This window comes from Aulonocara stuartgranti (assembly GCF_965226115.1).
Source record: "Aulonocara stuartgranti genome assembly, chromosome: 1".
Taxonomy (NCBI): Eukaryota; Metazoa; Chordata; class Actinopteri; order Cichliformes; family Cichlidae; genus Aulonocara; species Aulonocara stuartgranti.
This window is the reverse complement of record NC_138939.1, coordinates 23,317,925-23,341,654: the sequence shown is the minus strand read 5'-3', so window position 1 is coordinate 23,341,654 and position 23,730 is coordinate 23,317,925. Positions and strand designations below refer to the sequence as shown.

At 41.0% G+C, this 23,730-nt stretch overlaps 2 protein-coding genes across 3 annotated transcripts in view; both read left to right on the top strand.

Annotated features, from left to right (window-relative positions):
* The window catches only part of ankrd11 (ankyrin repeat domain 11), a 117,339-nt gene extending 112,675 nt beyond the window's left edge, over positions 1-4,664 (top strand). For both annotated transcript variants that reach the window (XM_082528284.1, XM_082528283.1), the window contains exon 14: positions 57-4,664. In XM_082528284.1, coding sequence (XP_082384410.1) covers positions 57-242 — 186 coding nt within the window. In that variant the 3' untranslated portion in view covers positions 243-4,664. The remainder of the gene's footprint in view (positions 1-56) is intronic.
* Positions 4,665-6,646: 1,982 nt separating this feature from the next.
* slc22a31 (solute carrier family 22 member 31) lies at positions 6,647-23,673 on the top strand. Its single transcript, XM_082528531.1, has 9 exons — positions 6,647-7,332; positions 14,701-14,804; positions 14,972-15,126; positions 18,307-18,475; positions 19,647-19,792; positions 20,032-20,140; positions 21,075-21,289; positions 21,430-21,541; positions 21,723-23,673. Exons 1-9 carry the CDS (start codon positions 6,943-6,945, stop codon positions 22,156-22,158), a joined length of 1,836 nt encoding a protein of 611 aa, XP_082384657.1. The 5' UTR covers positions 6,647-6,942; the 3' UTR covers positions 22,159-23,673.
* Positions 23,674-23,730: the final 57 nt, after the last annotated feature.

The window sequence follows — 23,730 nt, the reverse complement described above, 5'->3', positions numbered from 1 at the left end:
GAACCATGACCTGTGTGCATAGTCACTATATTCATGCTATGCTTTTCCTTCCCCAGACGTGTTTGTTGATGCGACAGCAGCACGAGGCAGCAGCTCTCAATGCGGTGCAAAGAATGGAGTGGCAGCTGAAAGTCCAAGAACTGGACCCAGCGGGGCACAAATCCCTGTGCGTCAACGAAGTGCCGTCCTTCTACGTGCCAATGGTCGATGTCAACGACGACTTTGTCCTGCTGCCCGCGTGACATACCGCTTCCCACAGAGAGAAAACTTAGTCTCAATCACTTCTTATCAAGGAGACTTCGTTGAACCGAACGAATGGAAAGGGCTAGCAAGTTTGAGAGAGGACCATAGAGGGGGAAAAAATTTATTCTCTAGAAAAAGAATAAAGCTGAAAAACTTGCTCTCGATTCCCTTCCGTGAAGAAAGAAAAAAATGTTTTTAATGGGGGAAAAGAAAATACACAACTTGCACTTTCATCCTCAAAGTTTTTATGCGTTTGTTTGATCAGAGCGAGAGAAGCAGAAACAGTTTTTGCTTTGAGGCTCTGGCACTGGGACACACCTCCTCATCGCTTAGTTTTGGTGAGACGGAGGACAGATTTATTTTCTGCATTCGTTTGTGGTTCCTGCTTCAGTACCCACCACCACCGCTGCTACTGTGGGATCTACCAGAGAAGAGCTCTCCCAACAGAGTGGTGCCTGTCCTGGGGGAGGACTGAGGAGACGCCTCCTTCTTTTTGACACGAGTCTCCACATGGGCCAGGAGATCTTGACAGAGTCCAGCGCTGACCCAGATGCAGTCAGTGGAGCCGTGGTGAATTGTGTGGATCCTTAAATTGATCCAGGAGGTTAGAAGCAGCCACTTTCAGGGCTATGAGACCCAGATACCCAGAGGACGCCCTCTCTGTTCACACTGCACCGAGCTTGGCTAAACAGTAGTGAAACAAAGGCTGCAGCAGGTTGGAACAAAGCAAGAGAGGGTGGGGGTCACGATGTGTGTGCACGTCAGGGCCCAGTGTCTGAGAGGAAGAGACCGTTCGTGCAGCCTCTCAGCCTGGCTTAACAAAAGAGGACATGAACGGATCTCTGAGGACAGACCGGAGTGTTCCTCAGTGATCCCGCTCGTTCCACCACAAAACACATCAGACCGCCATGGACTGCAAAAAAGGAAAAAAAAAAAAAAAAAAAGAAACCACACACACACAGGACAGAAGAAACAAACACAACGAATGTTGAGATTCAAAGAGACTATTTGAGAAATTGTGGTTTTTGGCAGGAGAGAAATATTGTTTTTGTCTATTTCTTTACTTGGGCATTTCATTGTTTCTGAGGAAGTGACTTGAAACACTACAGAGCCAATATTAGTTTAATGGAAAAAACAAACAAAAGAAAACTGAAAAAAAGTTGTATTCCGTAAATTATGTACAGTTTTTATATTCGTTAACCAATGTATTCTTGCTGCCTTCTAGATAATTTATTTTGCCACACATTACTGCACAGTTGTAAATAACCTATGTACTGTAATATCACTCAGTTAAGTGTAAAGAAAAAAAAACATAAAAGAAATAAAAATTATCTTTTTATGTACAGTTCACTTTTGGGCAGCACTTTCCCCCTTCATATCCATGGGCCAAAACATGTACACGATTCTGTCAGTATTGAAAGACTCCAGTGCACAGTTGTATAATCCCATTTTTTGACTCGATCCGGGGTTAGGTGAGGCGGCTCGCCTGGACCCGAGTCACCGCAACACAAGCAGCTGACAGAGAACACTTCTGCATTCAAATGGGCCTCTCACGGGCCGACAACCATACAGCCCCCTCAGATGTAGCAGAATAGTTGTTGAGGATTTATTTAAAGAATAGACAGAGGATTATTATTCATTGCTTTACTACACAATTATATCTGAAAATTTTCGAACCAAGAAAATGCCTTTTTCAGTGAAAAAAAAAATGTACTCATTGTTGGGCAAAGTCACACAGAAGTATATAAATAAATATATATATATATATGGGTGGGATGGAAGAGAGATGTCATTCACAAGCAAAACCATATGAGTGTAGAACTGTTTGAAATTATTATTTCGCTTGTTTTTAATTTAAAGAAAACAATTTGACTTTTTTTTTTTATGAATCATCGCACAACGTCACCGTCTAAAACCAACAAGACACGGGTCTTTCAGCGCTTCACTACTCGTCCTGTCCTCCCAGTGTCTGACTTCACATTGAACTGACTGAAGAGTTGTAACAGGCACAGAGACATTTTCATTCCTCACAGACTCCTAAAAACACTGTCAGTCTGTCAGCCCCTTATGTCACAGTACTGGTGAGCAGCTTATTTTCATGGTGCTGTTACAACTTTTACTCACTAGGTGGTGCCAGTGTGTCAGAAAGAAAAACACTTATTCATGGCTCAGCAGACCTGAGGCCTTCCACTTAGACGGGTGTTTTTAAAGTAGATTTTAAAGGTGTTAATTTCCATGTTAGGACTCCAGTACAACACCCACTTAAAATCACGGGAATAGGCTCAACAACCAAGTCACGTTGTCCTCCTTTTTTATTTTTTATCCTACAAGGGGCTGGGGCTAGTGTGGTCAGGGATTTTAAATGTTTCGGTTACTTCCTGTTATTATTCAGTTGTGTGGTGTCTTGTGTCAGGCCCGAGGAGACAGGTTACCAGACTCAAATCTTCTCAGAACAAACCAAAAAGTGAACAGACGTCAACAGAAGCAGTGGAGGGGGGAAGAAATAGGTTAATGCTGAATAGACTGACTTTTAAAAACTAAAGGATCCCATTGAACCGTTGATTTGTGATGACTTGTATTGGTTCTCTGTTTTTAGTGGGTTTTGAAAAGCTTTCCCGACCTGCCCCACGCACACGGTCTTGTGTGTGAAAGCTGCTCACGTATCCTGATGGCAATATTCTGATCCTAAACTTTTAAGTTATTTACACACTGTCAGTCAGCATAGCTGTGTATGGTATGTCTAGTCAAGTGCAATGGTTGTTGCTATTACACTGTGCAGACAAGGTGGCTAGATGTATTGTCCTGGGTATTATTTTTTTTTCTTTTAATTTTGAGACACACACACACCCTGGTTTGGTATATGTTTGGAAACAAAAAGTCTGGAAAAATTGTTTTTTAAAACTCATGTTTTTATTTTACTGTTGGTTTCTTACAGTTTTGGGGACGAGGGTCGCGGGTGTCTTTTGTTCAAGAATCCTTGTGTGTTTTTTAGCAAAAAGTGTATGTAGCTTTGAATGTTGTTGTGTTTTATCTTTGGGGGAGGGAGGGGGAGGGGTTCTGTTCTGTATAAAAACCAGTGGCATGTCAATCACGTTGCTTATTGAGCAGAATGTATACCGCTACAACGCCCTGACCGACACCCTCTCACTATTGTTTACAACACATCGAGAGCGTTTCCGTTTTGAGTGGCACCTTTCTTTTTTTTTTCTTTTCTTTTTTTTTTTGAAAACAAAACATAAAAACAGTTTCATAGCCCTGCCTTTGTTCGTACTTCTGCCATCGTTCGTATGTTTAACAACCTACAAAGGCTTGAAATGGTGATGGTCGACACAGCCGACAGGTGATCTCCCTCCCCCCTTCCGTTCCCCAGAGCAATAGACCAAACACACATCCATTCACTTTGATCATCCGGCGTGAATATTTGGCTAAGATACAGAGACACACAGCAGATGCATAGTAGAGCTCTTGGCCGTGGTGATACAGATGCTAGCCTGACACCACCTCAGTCAGCAACATATTACCTCTACTCTACTCACATTCGCTCATAATGTTTGTTTTTAGACTTGTTGTGTTTTCTTACTGGACATAAAAATATACATGATTTAGTTTCATTATGTAGAATCACGATTTCAAGCCTTTTTGTTTTTTTAAATTCTTTGTTCCTTTTTATTTTATTTTTTAGAATGGATTATGACTAATAAAAAGCATGGAGAACTACTCTTTTAAATGGTGGGAAATAACCTATTTATTATCATTTATTTTGTTTTCGTTTTTTTTTTTTTCTGGCACCTGTGGTATGTTTTGAGTTGAAGTTGGTCTCCGCTGTGTAAATTTTCCTCCTTGTAATGTGTGAAAGAGACATACTGTACATAGCTCTGTAAATAAAACCTCCCAGGACGTTTTGCACCCTCCTCTTTGTACTAGTCTGAAAAATTGCGTAGAATGTGGGGTTCTAACAGCAACGGGCCGTGTCGCGCTCGCTGCAGGTGATTATGATGTAACAATGTAACTTTTTTTTTTCTTTTTCTTTTTTCTTTTTTTTATTTGTACAATGTAGTTTATTTGTGTACATATTGATGGAGCAGCTAAAGGGGGGAGGGTTGGTTCACGATGGGTTTGTTGATGCTATCGTCAGTGCTGTAACAGAAATCCAGTACTTTCACCTCTAGCTGTTGTTGATTTCCTGCAAAAAAGAAAAAAGTGACAAAAAAAATTAAACGTGGAAAAAAAGACACAAAAAATTTAATAAAAAAGCAAAAACAAAAAAGAGAGAAACTGAAAGTGAGTATGGACGGGGGGGAGACTAAAACTGAAAAGTAAAAATTCTAAATTGTTATTTTCTACAGTTGCATGTACAGAGAGCGCGAGAACTGCTGTTGTTCCTCAGAGATTATGTTCGTTAATAAAATTTTGAAATATTACCAGCCGTTCTCTGCATTTTGGTTTTTGTGTTTTCATAGAGCTGCCCAGAGATATTGTAGTTTTGTGTTGTTGTTTTTGTATTTTTGTTTCATTTTGGACTATTTCAGTTCATGTTTTTATTTTTTGAAAACAATGAGTGTCAGTTTAGTATTTTTCAGTGTTAGATTGTTCTTTTAATTATTATTTGAATTCATATATTTAATTATTCTGTGGAGGATGTCAGAGGCAGGATTTTGGAAAATCTGTGCGGTTCACTCACAGACTTGGAGACATGCAAAATGTCAAATATGTCCATCAAAGCTTCATCAGGCAGATTGCATCTTTATCAGCCTCATCTTTACTAAATTAACAAATGCTAAAGTCAAATAATATCTATAATATCATTTTTATTATAATGACATTTCCAAGATCACAAAATTTTTAGTTTTTACTTATTAGCTTTTATTTACTAAAATAGTTTGTCACATCTAGTTTTTAACATTTACATTGAAATATACTGAAATAATATCCTTTCATATTTGAATAGCTCCTCCTAAGTACAGAATAATATTTGCATAATGGCACACTAAAATTATCACAAAGGTTTTTTAAAAATATAAAAAATGGCAGTTTTTAAATTTCCATTAAAAAAATTTTAACAGGAAAGTGTTTAAGGTAACAAGCATGTCTGTTTTCTTTAAGGCAGAGCAGTTGCACAAACAACCCAAAAGGCCTGGTTACGCCACTCGTCTTCACTCCAAAGATGTGTTTCTATTGATAGCAGGATGACGTGTTTGGTGTCCAATCTTTGTAGCGTTTCACAATCTAAATGTCTGAATTATCTAGTGGTGGATTTCGTGCTTTAGTTAAACTCATAGTCTGGAAGAGTCCACTGAGTCAACTTTAATATTTCTGTGTAAATCAGATTTTTTTACCTTAATTACCAGCCCTCCTTTAACTCATGCCCAGAGGACTTCTGTCTGCTAACAGATTACATAACACTGCCTCACCTATTTATGGATTTCATTGCAGCTGATAAGGTGAGCTGCACAGTCACAAGGCAAAAGAAGCCTGTTTGTCTTATGAGTCACCAGACTAAAGCAATACAGATGTTTCTCCCACATGTTACTCCTGCTGTTCAGATAACAGTAAACAACTGAAGTAACAAAAGAAGAATTTCCCAACTATAGGATCAATGACGTTTGTGTTAATTTATCCCATCTAAGAAGTGCAAGGCATTTCTAAATGTGCCTCACACTGCAGGCATCAAAGTGCAGTTTTGTGTTTTATGGGTTCAAAGAAATATTAACATTTCAGATCGTACAAACTTTAAATCAGTTCATTGTGTAACCCAGCATAATCTTATGTTTTTGTGTAAGAACAAATCATTTTCCTTTGATGTCACAAACACTGCTTGTTGTATAAGAGATAAAATATTCTTTATTTAAAAAAATAAATCTTTTTAACAGGGAAAGTGTACATTAATAAGCACTGCTGTAAATGCAGTTGACTTAGCCATATGTCAATTTAAATCTCAGAACTGATTTTAAAAACAAAACAATATATATAATATCAATATTATTTAAAAATAAATAAATAAAAACAGAAAAAAAATACATTCAAAAACTACCAGAAAACCTGTACAACAGGGAAACAACATGGCAACAGCAGAATAAAGCCAATGCTGGCAAAACTAATTATCAATCTTTTTAACTGAGGTTTGAAAGTATTACATATATTCTGTTCTACTGTTGCACAGCAAGTTCAGGCTGAAAAAATAAGCCCGCTTCCAATGCAGTCCTGTCTAACTTGTAATAATAATACACTAAGTGGTTGAGGAGCCATATTGTGTAAAATTGTATAAATAGCACAAATATTGATGTGTTTTAACAAGATTTTCAAAGTGGAGTAAAATGTACCTCTGTAAAATTAAACAGTAAATTCCTGAAAATAGCTGTGAGTTAAGCGTTTCGATGAAATTACAGAGGTTTAAATTTGAAAATTAATGTGAGCTTTCCACCAGGGTAGCTGTCTTCATGTCAAGTCCAGCTGTGAGTCACATGGAGACATCAAAAGCATCGACTGTTACTGACAGCTCCCTGGACTCCCGCTGTCTGGGGATTACCCTGAAATTAGTCACTCAGTCTCCAAGTAGCAGGTGTGTCATAAAAGTCGATCCCCGGGGCTGTGTGACCCTAAGATCCGCCCCCTGCCTGCCTGCTTCAGCGTCGTGCGGCTGTGCGCTCTCACTGCGTAAAAGTCTTCGGACCGTCTGTTACCACGAGCTGTCGACTTCAAATGGATTATGAAACTAAGGTTTTCCCTCACACCGGGGGCTATGGGCGCTATAACCGAATCGTGGTCGTGTTCAGCTGGTTCCCCAGTTTCGCCGTCACGCTGAATCTGTTCAGCGACGTGTTTTACACACTCATCCCGGACTCGTACCACTGCAAGCCAGACCCGACGCTGCTGCCCTCCGCGTTCCTCCTAAGCAACTTCTCCACACAAGGGTACCTCAACCTCACCATCCCCTGGGTGAACGGCTCCGGTCGGAGCCACTGTGAACTTTATAAGTACCCCCCCAACTCCTCGGACCTCTCCGAGAACGCGCCCAGAGAGAGGGTGCCCTGCACCACAGGGTGGGAGTACTCTCATGTAGCGGGCCTCCAGAGCAACTTTGTCACTGAGGTAAGACGCACGTTTAGCCCTGGTGTTAATATACAGATCTGTGGGGGAGTTAGGAGGCAGAGATACAACAGGTTGTGGGTTTGGGTTACATTTTCTTACCCGGTGAAGCAGTTTCCTTTCACGTGCTCGTTTCTGGCCTTGTTTCGTTGAGCTGCTCTGTCTGCTTAAAGGCACGCTGTGTCACGAACACGACTGTTGGGCAGCTTTCAGTCAATATTGACTCAAGTTGAGCAGTTAACACTTTCTTGTTTGCTTGAATCTTACTGACTGTCGTTTATCTGCCGTGGCTTCTCGGGAACGAAGATGAGAGGCCAGCCAGCCAGGGAACAAATGCTTCATAGTTCATATAAGAAGTGTATAATGATAATTTGCCTCCAAGAAAGCAGGTTGGCACTCAAATATGCAGTCCTACATGCACTTTTGCTTTTAAGCAGGGTTTAACTGTCTTTTAACCCAGCGCGTGAACTCTGACTTTGACCTCCTAACACCCGAACTTTTTCATGGCATGCATTTTTAGTTTCTCTTTGCTAATTGGGCTGATTGGGACCTGATTAATGTAAAAACAAAGAATTACCAGATTTTTTTGTTTTTTGTTTTAACCCGATTTTTGTTTCTGAGAAAAATGAGATCCACATGAGGACATTGGTTTTAAATTTCGATGGAACAGTGGCAGTATAATGTCCTCATAAGTGGATATCCGGCCCTTGTAGAGCAAAATTTAGTATTTTGGTCTAGACAACCCAAAATGTGATGTCCACACATGTGGATACCAGGTCCTAGGAGGTTAAGCTTTTCTCCTGCTTTTGGAGTCATCCCAAAAGATAAAAAATAAAAATCCCATCATGACCTCACAAACCCCTAAACCATGAACAAGGGGCCTTCTACATGGGAAAACCCAGGGTCCTTGCAAGCCTGAAATAAACATCTGCATTAGTTTCCTACCTTTTCTGTAACTTCTGGGTAATTTCCGACATAAATATTTTTCAACAGTTGGATGACTGAACTTTGATTATAGATGGCACTGTCGCCCCCTTAGAAATGCTGCAAAACAGTTTTAGTCCACCCCACAGTGGGACTGGCCTTCTCAGCACAGAAGGTTATCTGTCAAGGTGTTTTGTTTTTTCCAAGGAGAATTCGTAAGCCTCTGTTAAAGGCGTTGAGCTTAATGTCAAATGTGATCCTAAATCTATCAGAACGACCCACACATGAGAAACTGGGACTGTTGTGGAGGACTAGAAGCTGAACTCACTTCTGCTCATTATTAATTTGACCTCTTTATAAACATGTTGCTGTGGATCTCCACAGCAGTCCCAGTTTCTTCCTTTACCACCATTGAGTCCTAGCACAATTTAACAGCATGAAACGTGCACTACTTAATTTCAGAAACAGCTGGAGAGAGCACATCAGCAGCAGGCGGTGCTTTTTACAAATCATGTAATACAAGCTGAGCTCATATGGCTCATAGAGCTCAGCAACACTAATGTGAAGCAGCTTGAAGCTTTGTATGTTGGACGAGTGGTTCTCAACCAGGGTGCCACGAGGTAAGCAGGACACTTTGAGGAAGCTACGTTGTTTCAAGCTGATGACGTGGCATCTTAAAATCCCACAGTGACACTGCTTTAAATAAAATAATTAAACGTAAGCTTGCAGGTAGGTGGATGACAATGGACACATTCATTTAGCTTTTGCTACTTCTGCTGAAGCACTGTGAGGCAGGCTGCCAACACCCATGTTTTGGCATGACTCTCAAATGTTTTCATCTGTTGTAAATCATCCAGACTTGTCTGCTGTATGTCCTGCTGTATAACTTCACCAGAGGAACACCAACAAACCTCGTGTTACATAATGATATGATGATAATATACAGGCACAATTTCATTAAAACAAATGCAAAACAACTTAAATGAACACCTGGACCACAGTAATGCGTCCTAAATCAACGAAAAATCATTCAGGTGCACAGAGACTCATTAACGTTGAACAAATGACGTACCAATCAAATACATTATTTCAAAATAGAATTGCACAAACTGATTAATTTACAGATGAGTGCAGGTGCACAAACTTCTTTCCTTTTAGCTGTGTGCGTTAGTCTTTCCAGACCAGCACCAAGTCCCTTTATCCACTGCTTCATAGAATGAGCAAACATGCCCTTCCAGTATGGTGCAATTCACCTAGGTCTCCTAGCTCGGAGAGATGCCAAAGCCCTATAATTTGTTTGTTTCTGTGTTAGCGTGAAGCCCACTGGGTAAATTCCCAGCACACGTGGTTTGTATTTTAGGACACCTCTGACAGAATGTATTACTGTACGATCTTGGTGATCTGGCTTGACCTCTGAGGTGCCTTATCAACAGGCAGGTTGAAAACTGTGTGAGGCTCACGTCAGTCCTGTGTGAGCAAGAGGATGTGATGAGGAAGTAAAGGGAGAGAGGATAATGAAGGTTACCCCGAGGGTGATGGGAAGACATAGCATTTTAGAAAAGTGTTACAAAACTAGGACTGCATTTTTTTTTTCTTTTGTCCTGGGAACTATAAATACTTTAATAAAAAATAAGAAAACAACACACTCTAGAGCTTGGTACTCCAAGGAAAAACTCATTTTAATTGCAGATTTCCATATGTTAAGACATCTGGGTTGACATGGGAGATTTCAAACTGCGCAGACGTATGGACACGTCATAGATGTTTTAGCTAACTGTGGTTCATGGACAGTTCACTATTAGCATCCTAATGAACAGATTGTTGTTTACAGCTCAATCATTTGTTAAAAAACACTCATATGCGTGACAGATATGGATCTGGGAAGGAAAAGGGGCCCACAGAGTTCTGTGCTACACCCCTACACAATCACACTACATCTGTTTTGTGCTGTAGTATCTTAAAACAAATATCAAAATGTGGACAGTTGTGGCTGTTAGCAGCTGATGTGGGGGGGTAATACGAGCAGGACACAGTCATTATGGGTAATTGCCCCTGAGCTTGTTCTCAGATTATCATCTGTGTATCGTGCCTTATCATGAGGCCTCTATGACAAACTGTGGCAGTGGGGAAATTAGAAGTCGTCCCCCCCCCCCCCCCCCCCCCCCCCCCCCTCCAGTTCCTTCCTGAGACCCTGAACACAACGGCTTCCTCCACTCATGTCGTCATTCGCTAAGACAAAGGACCACTCCAGTAACGGAAAAACTGAGCAGAGTACAACACGGGCGCTGGGTGGAATAACAGTCACTAACCATAGCTGTCCAGCACTCTCCTCTATAAACCAACTTTATCAAGTTTAGAGACGGATGTTCACGTTTGTGGCCACTAATGTTTGAGGAGCTTACCCTGCAGGGTCCAGGCTTCCAAAGGGCCCTTAATTTGTATGCAACTTTTTTGCAATCACACTGATTATTTAGTGCATATTTTGAAATGAGTTTGCGTTTGTTCAAATGACCATGCAGCAAATATGGCACCAGATGATATTCCTATATAAAATAATGCACAGAGAGGAGTTTAGTTTTTACCTTCTGTAGGCAGCTGGAAGTTGGTGAGGAGACCCGACTGATCAAAAGGTTCAAGCAGTTCATGTTTGCTCCAGTAACCTGGATTAAGTAAATCGGATCAGATGTCTAATTCACATCACTGTTCCTTCTTTGTCTTCTCATGTGCCGTCAGTCGTCATTGCTTGAAATAAGTGACGGTAAGTTCAATTGGAAAATAAGTCTGTGTAGGAAATCCTAACGACAAGACCCAGTGGGAATAAAAACATTAGCAAAGAGAGACAATTGTGTCCCGTATACCCTCAAAATGTAATTTTATTTTGACTGAAAAACTCCAGGAGAGGGTTGAAACCTTGATAGAAATTATCTGTGTTGTGGATTCCTCCTTTGGGGGAAAAAAAAATGCTTGTGCCGCTGCGATTACCTTAGTTTCAGCACATATATTGACATAATGGCTTTACTTTTAATAGAAGAGTCCTCTTTTTAACTTGGCAAGATAAAGCTCATCTAAAATTGCTATAAGTGTGTGTGTGTGTGTGTGTGTGGGTGTGTGTGTGGATATAGAGATATACACATATATTAAAAAAAAACACAAACAAACAACATACTGTAACTTCTGTCAGTGCTGTGCTTTTGGAAACCGAATTTCCCAGAGGAACCCACCCGAGGGATTAATAAAGTTCTATCTTATCTTATTTGGTACCCTGTTTTCACTACTACTATTTCACACAGTCATGTGAAAAAGAACAGAAGAGGAAAAACTATGTGTGCCTCATAATTCAGTAGCTTGAGGAACCACCTTTAACTCAAAGTAATACAAAAAAGGCATTACTTCATCAGCCTCTCGTATCACTGTGGGGGAATTTTGGCCCACTCTTCCTTACAGAGTTACTTTGGCTCATTGAGGTTTGTAGGTGTTCAGTTATGCACAGCTCTCTTACAGTTGACGTCTGTACTCTGACTGGATCTTGATTCTTTTCCTTTTTTTTTTTTTTTGTCTTAGTCATTCAGTTGTCCTGTTGCGTGACCCAGTTTCCTTCAAGCTTTAGCTTTTGCACTGATGGCCTCACATTTGACTCTAGAATACTTTGGTGCACAGAGGAATTCATGGTCGACTGCCGTGTGCCCGTCCTGTGCGGTACCTGTGCAGCGCTGATTGTTTAGACGAAAGAGACTTTCTTCTGGTAACACTTCCAAACAAACCACGCTGCTTCAGTCTTTTTCTAACTGTACTGTCATGAAATTTAACATTAACATGTTAACTGAGGCCTGTAGAGTCTCAGATGTAGCTCTTGGGCTTTTCTGTTTTGTTTTTCAGTCTTCTGAATATTGAATGGTCAGACCTTCTGGTGAATTTGCTGGGACGTCCATTCCTGGGAAGATTGTTGCATCATATTAACGCACACTTTGACGCTTCAGACCTGCAACTGCTACAACTCTCACTTACTGATGATCAGTTAATCAAGTGCATTTGATTATCAGCACCTGGTTGCTATGTAGACTCTTCATTTCTATGGAAGGGGTACGGGTGCACTTTATCGCGGGTCTGCATAGAATTACTCATATGAGTCTAAGGCCAGGTGCAATTGGACACCACTGACATTGCATGAAATTTGTAAATCCTTACCAAATATTTACAAAAAACTTGATCACACCTAAAGATCTTATTGTTAAAGAGCAAGAAACGTTGAACTGGAACCATGAATCATGGAACCTGATTAAACTGGTTTACAACAAAACCGTATCACTTACTCAGCTGACAGATTAACAAAAATGAACAGCTGTTAATGATCAAATGTCCCATCACCTTCAGTTGAATGACCCTCCTGGCCTCTGTTTTAAATGTGATTCACTCCACATGATGCTGGTCAAGCGATCCGGTCACACCTGAGCGCATCTTTGTACCACTTCTAAACTGCATTATTTTCAAAATAACAACAAACGCACTGATCAGAAGAACCAATATTTGTTGGCTTGTTGATTTAAGTGAAAAAATACTCAAGATGATCAGATTTCTTAACTACTTGTTAAGTGTGGGTGGGGGTCTGAAGTCTGTCCCAGGAGATGGGACAGAAGGCATCGTCTCTGTATTAGCTTTAAGTATTAGCAATTTGATGCCACTTACCAGTCTCTCAGCCGTATTTACAATTTTGATCCCCCCAGGAACCTCCTAGGCAAACCCTAAAATGTGCTCGGCACATTGGAAAGTGACCTCACGTAGTCAGTCGTTTTCATTTAGCTCCTTTCTGAGCTCTTCTCACTTTCTTCACTGTTTCCTTTGATGCTTTGACTTTACACTGTGCGGCTGGATCAATCTGTAAAATACAGAAAACATGACTGGTGTCTGTAGGAAAGTAGAGGAGATGAGGCTGGAGGGAAAGTAGATGAGAATCTTTCTTACAGGCAGGGACTGGTACTAACCAGGCGTAAAGCTGCTGGCACTTTATTCTAATGTAATAACACTGTCAGCAGGCATCTTAACTCGATTACAAACAACATGATCTACATTCCTGATTCCCCCACAGACGGCTCTCTGTGCGTTTGACTCAACTGCTATTCTCGGCATGTTACATAGTCAGGTTATGATGTATGCAGCATGTTGGGAGCAGCTCTAATTTGTGCCTTTTAAGTCTTTGATAGAATGTTTTATACATAAAGTATAATTGCATTGGTATGACTGAAACCTTTCGTGCTGAGGTTCTGCAGTGTAGGCGTTTAGCTTGATTTCTTACCTTTTTAGTTGGTCACTTGTTTTTCATCCAATTGCAATTTAAAATGAAGAAATTGACTTTTTATTTTTTTATTTTTTAAAATCTCACCATTTTGGAGCTGGATGTGGAGTACCTCTGGAAAACTGGCTTGCAAATGCTCATCAGAACTGGAGCATAAACATGTTGGAAGGACTGCTGCTAGAATTAACTACACATTAAATATCATTACCAAACTTTTCAAAAGGCACCAACACTACAAACAGTAGATGGACCCGGTTAGCCAGAAAATGGCTCGCTGTCAGGACCCATGAGCACCTTTATAATCATGCATAGTACCACGTTGGGCCCCTTTAGCCTTGATCTGTCCTCGACAAGGTGGTGGAAACACTCCTTGAGATTTTAGTCCAAGGTGAAGTGATGGCTGCACATCCATGATGTGAATCTGCTGTTCCACCACATCCCAAAAACCTCCATCAGATTGAGATCTGGTGACTGTGGAGGCCTTTTGAGCACGGTGAACTCGCTGTCATGTACAAGAAACCAGTTTGAGACGATTTGACTTTTGTGGCATGGTGCATTATCGGATGGACGTAAACGACAGTACTCACTTAGGCTGTGCCGTTTAAACCATGATCACTTGATTATAAGAGCTCAAATGTGCCCCACACCATTTCATCACCATCACCAGTCTGAACTCGTAGGGGCTGGACGGATCCTTGCTTTCATGCTTTAAAAAAACCCTACCATCATATTGCAACAGAAATCAAGACTCATCACAGCCTCAGAACATTTTTATTTTTTATTTTTTTACTATTTTCTGTAAACCATAGACATGATTGTGGGAACAATCCCAGTAGATCAGTCGTTTCTAAAACACTCAGACCAGCCTGTCTGGCAGGAATGACCATGGGACGCTCAGAGTTGCTTAAATTACCTTTCTCATTCTGATGCTCAGTCTGAACTTGACTATGCGATGGATTGCTGCCATGTGATTGGCTGATTTAGATATTTGTGCTAACAAGCAGTTAAACTTGTGTACCTAAAAGTCTTCGTGTATACCTACAGTGTTGTTCAAGAACTCTGACATTAGAGCACTGAAATATTGAATTATTGTCTCACATTTCCTTTTAAACTCATGACATTCATCAGTGTTTGTGCTGCTTTTTCCTCCCCTGCAGTGGAACCTGGTCTGCAGTGACTACTGGAAAATCCCCGTGCAGCATATCTGTTTCATGACTGGATGGATTCTGGGATACATATTTCTAGGCACCCTGTGTGACTGGTGAGTAATAACCTCAGTTGATATGTAACTCTAAATAAGATATGAAGAACATAAACACCAGAATAAATGTGTTTAAAACGGTTGCATTAGATCATCATTTTTGTGTGTGTGTTGACTGTTTAGGCTGTGAAGTTTCACTCGTGCATGTTTTACGTCTGTGTCTTCAGGTTGGGTCGTCGGCGAGGTTTCCTCCTGTCCGTCGGTCTGTCCAGTCTGTTGGGTGTAGCTCTGTGTTTGTCCAGGAGTGTGGTGGTGTTTCTGCTGCTGCGTCTGTCTCAAGGCGCCTCACTCGCTGGGCTGTTTGTGTCCTCCTACATCGCCCGTAAGTAATCTGTATCCACATTTTAAAGCTGATGTCTGGCAGTCGAGCTTTCTCACTGAAGTAGAAAAAGGTTTTATGGACTGGTCACATGTTCACATTTTACTTACACACATAAGAGGCCAGAGGGTAAATAACAAGTGGCACATGATCGTTACTGTGCATCTGTCATGGCGTGCCGTGTCATTGAGGGGAAAATCCCTCAGCCTGACATGCTCTCCGGGGTTATGGTTTCAACTTTAAAGCGTGCTAATCAGCTTGCTGTCTCTCTTTTATTTTGTTTTCCTTCTTAAATCATTGAACAAGAGATTGCAATGATACCTGATACTATATCTTTCTATTGAGAAAAATCTGATGTCGTGTAAAAGTTAAATAATGTTAATGTATTTGCCCAGCTAATTATCTGTACACCATGCTGTGCTGAACTAATCTTATCAGTGGAAAAGATAGAAGCCCTTGTTGTCCCCACAGAAGCAGGTCAATCTTGCCCATCTTATCTTTATTTGTGGAGAGTCCTGAAATGAGACTTGATACTTTCATAGTAAAGTCTGAAATTCATGCATTAAAGGATATACTGCAGCATTGCATTAAACTAAATCTCCTCACCTTCAGTCTAAAGCAGTATCTTTGATAGATCACCGTTTGCAGTGCTTCATGTTTGATTCTCCAGACAAATTAGTTAAGATGCGTTCATGCTTCAAACTATGCTAAACTTGACAGCATTTTATTGTGAAAGTTGTTTGGAGCATTTGCATCACTGCTCATTTCTATTATCCGTATTCATTAAACTGTGTAGTTTGCAAAGAGAGGCTGTAGATAAATATAACCACCAAGTGTCTCTAATCAGTTCAGCTTCCATCATGAAGCCTCTGATAACATGAGGAATAATTAAATAACTTTCATGAAATCACATCATCCGTCAGACAGACTTCCACATTTGTCTGGTCATATAATTTTATTAGGAGACTAAAATATACAAGTCGTGCAGAGACATTACGTATTGTGGTCATAATTCCCTTTCTTTTTTCCTCTTTTGGCTGCTCCATTCAGGTCGCCGACAGCAGATCTGCTGCTGCATGTCCTCCTTCACTACATTCATGAATCTCCTCTTGAGGTCTTCCTCTTTTCCTCCTGCCTACATATCTAGTTGATTCTTTTGTTGTTAAATGTTACTGTGTTCACCAGCTAGTTGTGGACTTTCTCCTGCTCACAGGCTGTGGCAGGAGACTGTCATTAATCAGAATGAGCGAAGTTGATTTGTTGACAGTGTAAGGGATAATGCACAGAGACATGTCGATATGTAATAAATACCTGAGCAGTGACCGTGGTCCACTTGGTCCAGTCACTACAGTTCTTTAACATGACTGAGTTCACTGAACTCGGATGGCCTCAGAGTACCTTTGGGATGTGGTGGATCTGCAGTATCTGTGATGCCATCATGTCAGCCTGGACCGAAGTCTCTGAGAAATGTTTCCAGCATCTTGTTGAATCTGTCATGAAGCCTTAAAACAGTCCTGAAGGCAAAAGTGGGCGCAACCCTAGTACCAGTCACAGGCTTACCCAGTGACTGGTAGGTGTACAAATATGCTACCATTCAAGACTATTGGGGGGGAGCAGGAATTTTTTTCTGTTATTAGAATTATAGCTTCAGTTGTTTGTAGCAGGCACACTGGAGATGGATATTATATTGGTAACTAAAGAAACCAGGCTGTGACTGACAGCAGGCAGGTGACTGGAGCTGAGCTAAGAGGTGTGAAGGTCGGTCATACTTCAGCTGTCCTCTCTCTGTGGGGCAAACGGCACAAGTGAGCCACCCCACTATGAAAAGTCCTCAGCTTTCAGTCTTCAGCAGGAGATTCAGCAAAACTTCTCTGCTTGGTAGTGATTCGCAGTGAGCGAAGGTGGAGATTGTAGATGCATATGAGAAATGGGAGGAATGTGGGAGGCGTACTCCCACATTCCTGCAAGGTCAGGTCGAAATTCACTCCAGGGTTTGTTTTGGCGTTGTTTTTGTTTGTTTGTTTGTTTTTCTTTTCTTGGACTGTCCGATTATGTTGCTGTGTGGGGTTAGGCTGAGAGGGGAAAATGTTTTGTTTTTGTTTGGGTTTTTTTTTTTTTTGTGGGGGGTGCTATAGGCAGGAGGATATAATAGCAGGACAGGACTGAAGGCAGGGCAACCAGGAAGTGAGCTCCTCACTACCCTAACGACCACGTCCACACTGAAAACCGTTCCACTTCATCCTTCTTTCTTTATAAATTTTTTTTTTCTTTTAAACTTAATATGTTGAAATTTTATTTTGACAATTTGAGAGCAGATTCTATGTTTTAATGCTGGTTTTCATGTTTTTGCACGAGGGTGGACTTCAGGTCTCCCCTATTGGGAGGTCAGGTCTTTGATGGCAGGAGTCACTTGAGATAAGCCACTTCCTTTTCTGCCTATGAGGGTTTAAAAGCAGTCTTAATGGTGGTACAGGAGTTAAACCGATTGAACCCTGGATGAGTGGGTGACTCTATCAAAGATTTAGAAAGTGATAAGTGTAAATAAAAACTAAATAAAGGACAGATGTTGAGGAATTAACTTTAAATTAGAAAAACAAGACTGATTCTTATTGAAATCACCTAAAATGGGACTTTTAAATTTCCTGGCTGTTCCATTTGGCATTTCCTTTTCTCTTAAACCAAACAGGGGGTGAAGGTAAGATAAGATAGAACTTTATTAATCCCTCGGGTGGGTTCCTCTGGGAAATTCGACTTCCAAAAAAAGCACAGCAACGACCGAAGTTACAGTTACAGAACTGTTTTTTATTTATATATATATATATATATATATATATATATTACACATTACACACAAATACAGAGACAAATATAAATAAAATATACAAAGGGGATAAATAGAATAAATAGGAATAAAAATACAAGTGAATTGCACATTTCAAGTATTGAGTCTATTGCACTGTTGACTATTTACAAAAAGTATTGCACAAGGTATTGTACAGTGAGGTGCAGGTAGGCGGGGCTTTCACCCTTACATGCTACATGACCTGTGCTGACATGAAGTTTGAGGATGTGCTACAGTGTGCTTTAGGCACGAGGTGGCTGCCATAGCAACGGGATGAATAGGTTTGCTTTCCTTCAGCTGTGCTCTGATGCTTTCTTTTTTTCTTCTTCTTATCCCCTTAGGGTTGGAGCTTTGCGACCCTCCCCATCGTCTGATGGTTGCTATGGTCAGTGGTTTCTTCGGCGTGCTGGCAGAACTGCTGTTGCCAGGCATTGCGGTTCTGTCCCGTGATTGGCCCGTCCTCCAGGCGGTGGCCACTTTGCCTTTAGTTCTTCTGCTGTCCTATTGGTGGTGAGTCAGCTGGTAGTGTTTTTGGAGGCGCACAGGTAAACACGCTGTTTTTTTCCCCAGCGGTTCTCTATGTGCCGTCCTCACGCCATAACATAATGCGATCTTCGTTCCTGTCTCAGGCCTCTTCAAGCAAGCCACACCCCAGTTCACAAGAATCTCCATGTTTGTTTAATTGTTATCTGGGATATTTTAGTAGATAACACCCAGTCCTCACTCAAACGGTCTTTACATGAGACCCTATAACAACAAGTGTTATCATTCACTCAGATGCTCTGAAAAATTGCCAGGTAACAGCTTAAAGGCCTCAGGAGAGGCTGTGTCATTTTTATTTTGCATGGGGAATCTACAAAACTAACATGGTGTGCTCTGGGCTAAAAATTGTTCATGCATTTGTGTCATCGTGGCTAGATGGCTGAAATGCCATATTTACCAGCTTAGATTTGGGGGGGAAAACTGTCAGTACTCCAAGCAATACAAAATGCTGCAGGCAAATTAAAGTATTTTAGACACGGCATCAAAATTGTTTAGATCTTGTTTCTGCTCTTTAATTATTTTAAAAAAATTTCCTCCCAGAAGAGGGAGACTATTTCACTTCCACCATGTTGTTGTCACAGCAACAGCTTCCAACTACAAATACAATAATTGAATCATCTCAAGTCTTATTGAATTTCTGAGCACATGATGTAGACCGCACACGTCCTTGAAATCTGTCTAATTACACTCCAACCTCAGGTGGAGGGGGGAACTGTATATAAACGTGTCTGTAATTCCCAGCTGTAAACAGTGTACTGTATTTTAAAGATGGATGGAGCTTTCAGGCTGGAAAGTGAAGCCAATGCAAAAAACTTTAAACATGCATTTTTCTCTAATGCCGAGCAGGGGGCAACTCCTACCTTGTACACTGCTTAGAAGTCAATGGGGAAGAAAAATGACCCCAATGTCTATATTTTGTCTATAAAGCAGAGTATGCCTACCGTATGATTTCTCATTTTTACCCACTCATAAGATCAAGTTTAAAAAAACACTTTAATACAGATTTTCACTTACTTGGCCATAACATGGTGACTAAAGCACTTATGATGTTGCTGTTTGAGATGTCAAAGCCTTTTGACTTGCTATTGATATTTGTGATGGATAATAACTGTTTTTTTTGTTTGTTTTTTTCCTTCAGCTGTGCATCGGTATTTCCAGAGTCTCCTCGCTGGCTGCTGGCCACAGTTCAGATTCCTCAAGCGAAGAGGAGCCTTCAGGATTTCTCTAAAAGAAATTGTGTTTTTCTACAAGACGACCTCTACCCTGGCGAAACCCTGCTGTCAGGTACACACACACACACCTCTAGGATTTCTCTGTAGGCGTGTACAGTTTTCTCCTGGTTGTTGGAGCACAGGCGCTAAACCTTAAACGTGATGCATTAAGAGAAGAAAAATCTGGACCTCACCAATTTCTAAACCCTGGTATTTCCTTGGTAGAAGCAACACGTATTTCCAAATCAAACTCAGTGGGGTTTAACTTTGTTGGGACATCAGTTTAAATGATTTCCCTGTTTGTGGTTACAGAGATTGATTCAGTGTACGGCGAGGACAGTCAGCCACGATACCACTCTGCTCTGGAGCTGCGTCGGACTCACGTCATCTGGAAGAACTGCCTCATACTCGGCTTCACCTTGTGAGTTTCCTCTCTTCATGAAATCAGCGGTCCCGAGTCAGGGGCGCTACAATGAAGTCCATAAATATTTGGACAGTTTTGGTTCTGTGCATCACCAGAATTCATTTTAAATGAAACAACTCAGATGGAGTTGAAGTGCAGACGTTCAGCTTTAATTCAGTGGGTTGAACAAAAACGAACAAGAACTGCAGGCGAGTGTTTGATAACTGATACTGAGTTTTTCTTAACACTGAGGAGAAGTGAGAAAAAACCTTTTTGTGGTGTTTTTGTTCAGTAGTGGGTTTTTTCCTTGGATCGCTCCCATGGTGCCATGTTTTGCCCAGTCTTTCTTATTGTTGAATCATGAACTCTGAACTTCAAATGAGGACTCGAGTTCCTGTTTAAGTGATGTCGAGATCCAACTGGCAGTAATCAGACCTGAGTGTGGCTGGTGAAATTGAACTAAGCTTTCTAAACCAAAACAAAGTATGAGTTAGTTCATGATTTAGCAAGGAGGGCATCTACTCTCCACACAGGAAAGGCATGTTTTGTTAGCTTTTTCCTCCTTGTTGGGTTGTCTTCGTCTAATATAAAAAAAAATTTGACCTGAAAATTTGAAATCCTGGAAATATGTCAAAGTAAAAAATGAGGAAGGGGGGAAATACTTTGTCATCAGCTGTACACATCAGTGGTTTGTTACTTTGTTACAGAAGAGGTCAAATTAAAGGGGAAACAATTCATTTGTTTTTGTTTGTGTTGCTATGGCATCAACCATGAGGGCAGGAAATGTACAACATGCTTTCAATATCTGCTGCGCTTAAACCACAAAACTGATTACCAAGTGCCACGACAGGTCCAGAGCTAGATGGACTGAGATATTCCCTAACGGGTAATTTTTAGGATTTGAGGTACCCGCTTTCAACCTGATTATTTTATTTTTTCCTTTGCCATCCAGATTCATTGGAACAGGCATCCAGTACTGCTTCACCAAAAACCTGCACACTTTCTCCAATAAGTTCTACTTCAGCTACTTCCTCCGGGTGGTAACTGGAGCGCTCGCCTGCATCTTCCTGTGTTTGTCCATCAATCACTTTGGCCGACGTGGCATGCTTCTCCTCTCTGCCATCATCACTGGACTGTCTTCACTCCTGCTGCTGGCCCTTACACCATGTATGTAACATCCACACAGGCCCATAAGATCTACTGTAAATTCCCTTCAGAGTTTCCTTGAAAAAGTTTTGGATCACATCCCAGAAAGTTTTTCACTCTCTGGTTTTAATGACTCTTTTATTGACGTTTGTGTTTGACAGACCTGCAGGGTGGCCTGGTGCTGGTGCTCTCCGTTGTGGGTTTGTTGTTCTCTCAGGCTCTCGCCATGCTCAGTGCATTCTTCACCTGTGAGGTGATGCCAACTGTAGTTCGGTAAATGTCTCTTTGTTCTTGATTAAACTGAAAATGGGACGTATTGATCCCATTTGCTGCAAAGTCAAAAGGAAGTTTTAAAGTACAAAGAAAAAAAAAATGGGTTGAAACAAAGTACCGTGCGATCTTTTCACCTTGGTGATTTATTCTCCTTTTCCTGTGCTTCCTCTCTCTCGTCCAGAGGTGGCTGCCTTGGCCTGGTGCTGGCATTGGGTTGTGTTGGCAGGGCCGCCTCCTCCCTGATGGAGCTCCAGAACAATGGTGGCTATTTCCTCCATCATGTTGTCTTCGCTTCCTTCGCTGTCCTCTCCGTCCTCTGCATAATGCTCCTACCTGAAAGCAAACGGAAACCGCTCCCAGATTCCATGAAGGACGGCGAGAACCAGAGGCGACCACCCCTCTTCCTGTCGCAGCCCACCAGAGACAGCCTCCCTCTACTGCACGCGCGTGCCCCTTTGTCGGAGTACAACCCGGATAACTACTCCCTCCTGGTGTCTGCCACCAGGAAGATGTTGACTAAAGATTCTTTGCCTTACAGGATCGGTGTTCCTGCTCATCCCCCTCTGCTGTCAAACAATGAAACACAGGAACCAGAAACTCTGAGAGATGTGTCTTAAATTTAACCCTTCTCCTCCTCTTTACACTCTAGCTTGAGGGGAGGAGCCGAAATGTTACCTCTGACAGGCTATGATAAGCCTTCAGTGCAAGGGTCAGTGACTAGCTCTTCATAACTCATCTGGAGAGCTGGATGCACTTTAGAGCAATGGCTCCAACTTTGTCAGTTTTCATCAATATTTCCATCTGGTCTCTTTACATTTTGTTACTATGCATGGATCTGGTCCACCGCTGTGGGACGATGGCCTCCTTTTGCTGTGTTTTGTCAGCCTTTTTTGAGATGTAGGAATATGTTGGTACATTCCCAGTGCAGCTGGGGTCACACTGCTCATGTCTGTGGTAGGCATTCAAAGCAAACTGGCACACTCCAGTGTTACCAGAGGAGCTCTGTCATGTAAAGCTCTTTGATTGCGTTTCTCAGTAACACAGTTCTTCATTAAGTCTGTCTGCCTGACTCACCAGCAGATAGCAGCGCTGAGTGAGCTACAGATCACCAGAACACCCAAGACTATACTCGTGAAGCACAGCAGGGGGCGCTGATGATGTACTAAAAATGATCAATTAGTTTTTTTTTGTTTTTTTTTAAGGCTTTTTGTTTCCTGTGCAACTAACAAGCTTCATTTGTCCTTTTTCTGATGTTAGGATGTGATCAGTGTGGATAAACACAACCATTTCTTTACCATTACGTTTTTCTGTCTTCATGCTCCTTCTATAAACCACATCTATTACCAACTATTGCATTAAAAACTGTCTTGTTGTTTTCTACTTAAAAACTGGAAGTGGCTAAATTTCAAGATGCACTAACCACAGCAGCTGCTGAGCGAAAAGTGCGTCTGTGTCTGGAATGCTTCAGCTAAAACGCAACAACGTTGTGGAACCAGTAGACCTATATATTTACATTCTTTTTAAAAAAATGGTTTGTTTAATGTTCTTTTATGTTTACTAGTGCGGATGTTTTACGTGTTTAAAGCCTTTAGTTCGAACTGTGAGATGAGATCATGTCTTCAGCCGTCAGTGTCGTTGTGTGATAGTTTACTGTTTGTGAATACATAACTTTACCTTCAGTGAGCAAACAAAGGTGCTTGTGTTGGAACTACAGTTGGTGATGTAAGCTTTTAAAACCTAATGTTTTATTGTTTCTTTGTAAAGTAAAATGTGCAAAAGCTGAGTGTTAACTTTTTAAGGAAAATAATCTAAATCTTTTTTTACTTCTCTGTAAAGCAAACTCAAATCGACAAAACTTGTTTTAAAAATGTTCAGTGATGGTGTTTCTCTCTCTGAACACTAGATGGCCCTGTTCACTTTACAAAACAAAGAAATGTACTGCTTGGAGTGAAAATGTTCAGGTGTGTTACTCAGATTATAGTTGTGTGACTTCATTATTCAACTAGGAAAAAAAAACCCTGTTTACAGTCCTGCCCATAAAAAGGCACCTTTACTACTGTTTTTGTTTTAAATGAGATAAAATGGATGAATTGAAACTCTGACTCAGGTTTAAATAAACTTTAATAACATAATTTGTTTGTCCATCTTTTATACCATTTTAGTTAATATAATTGAGTCTTAAAGCTTTA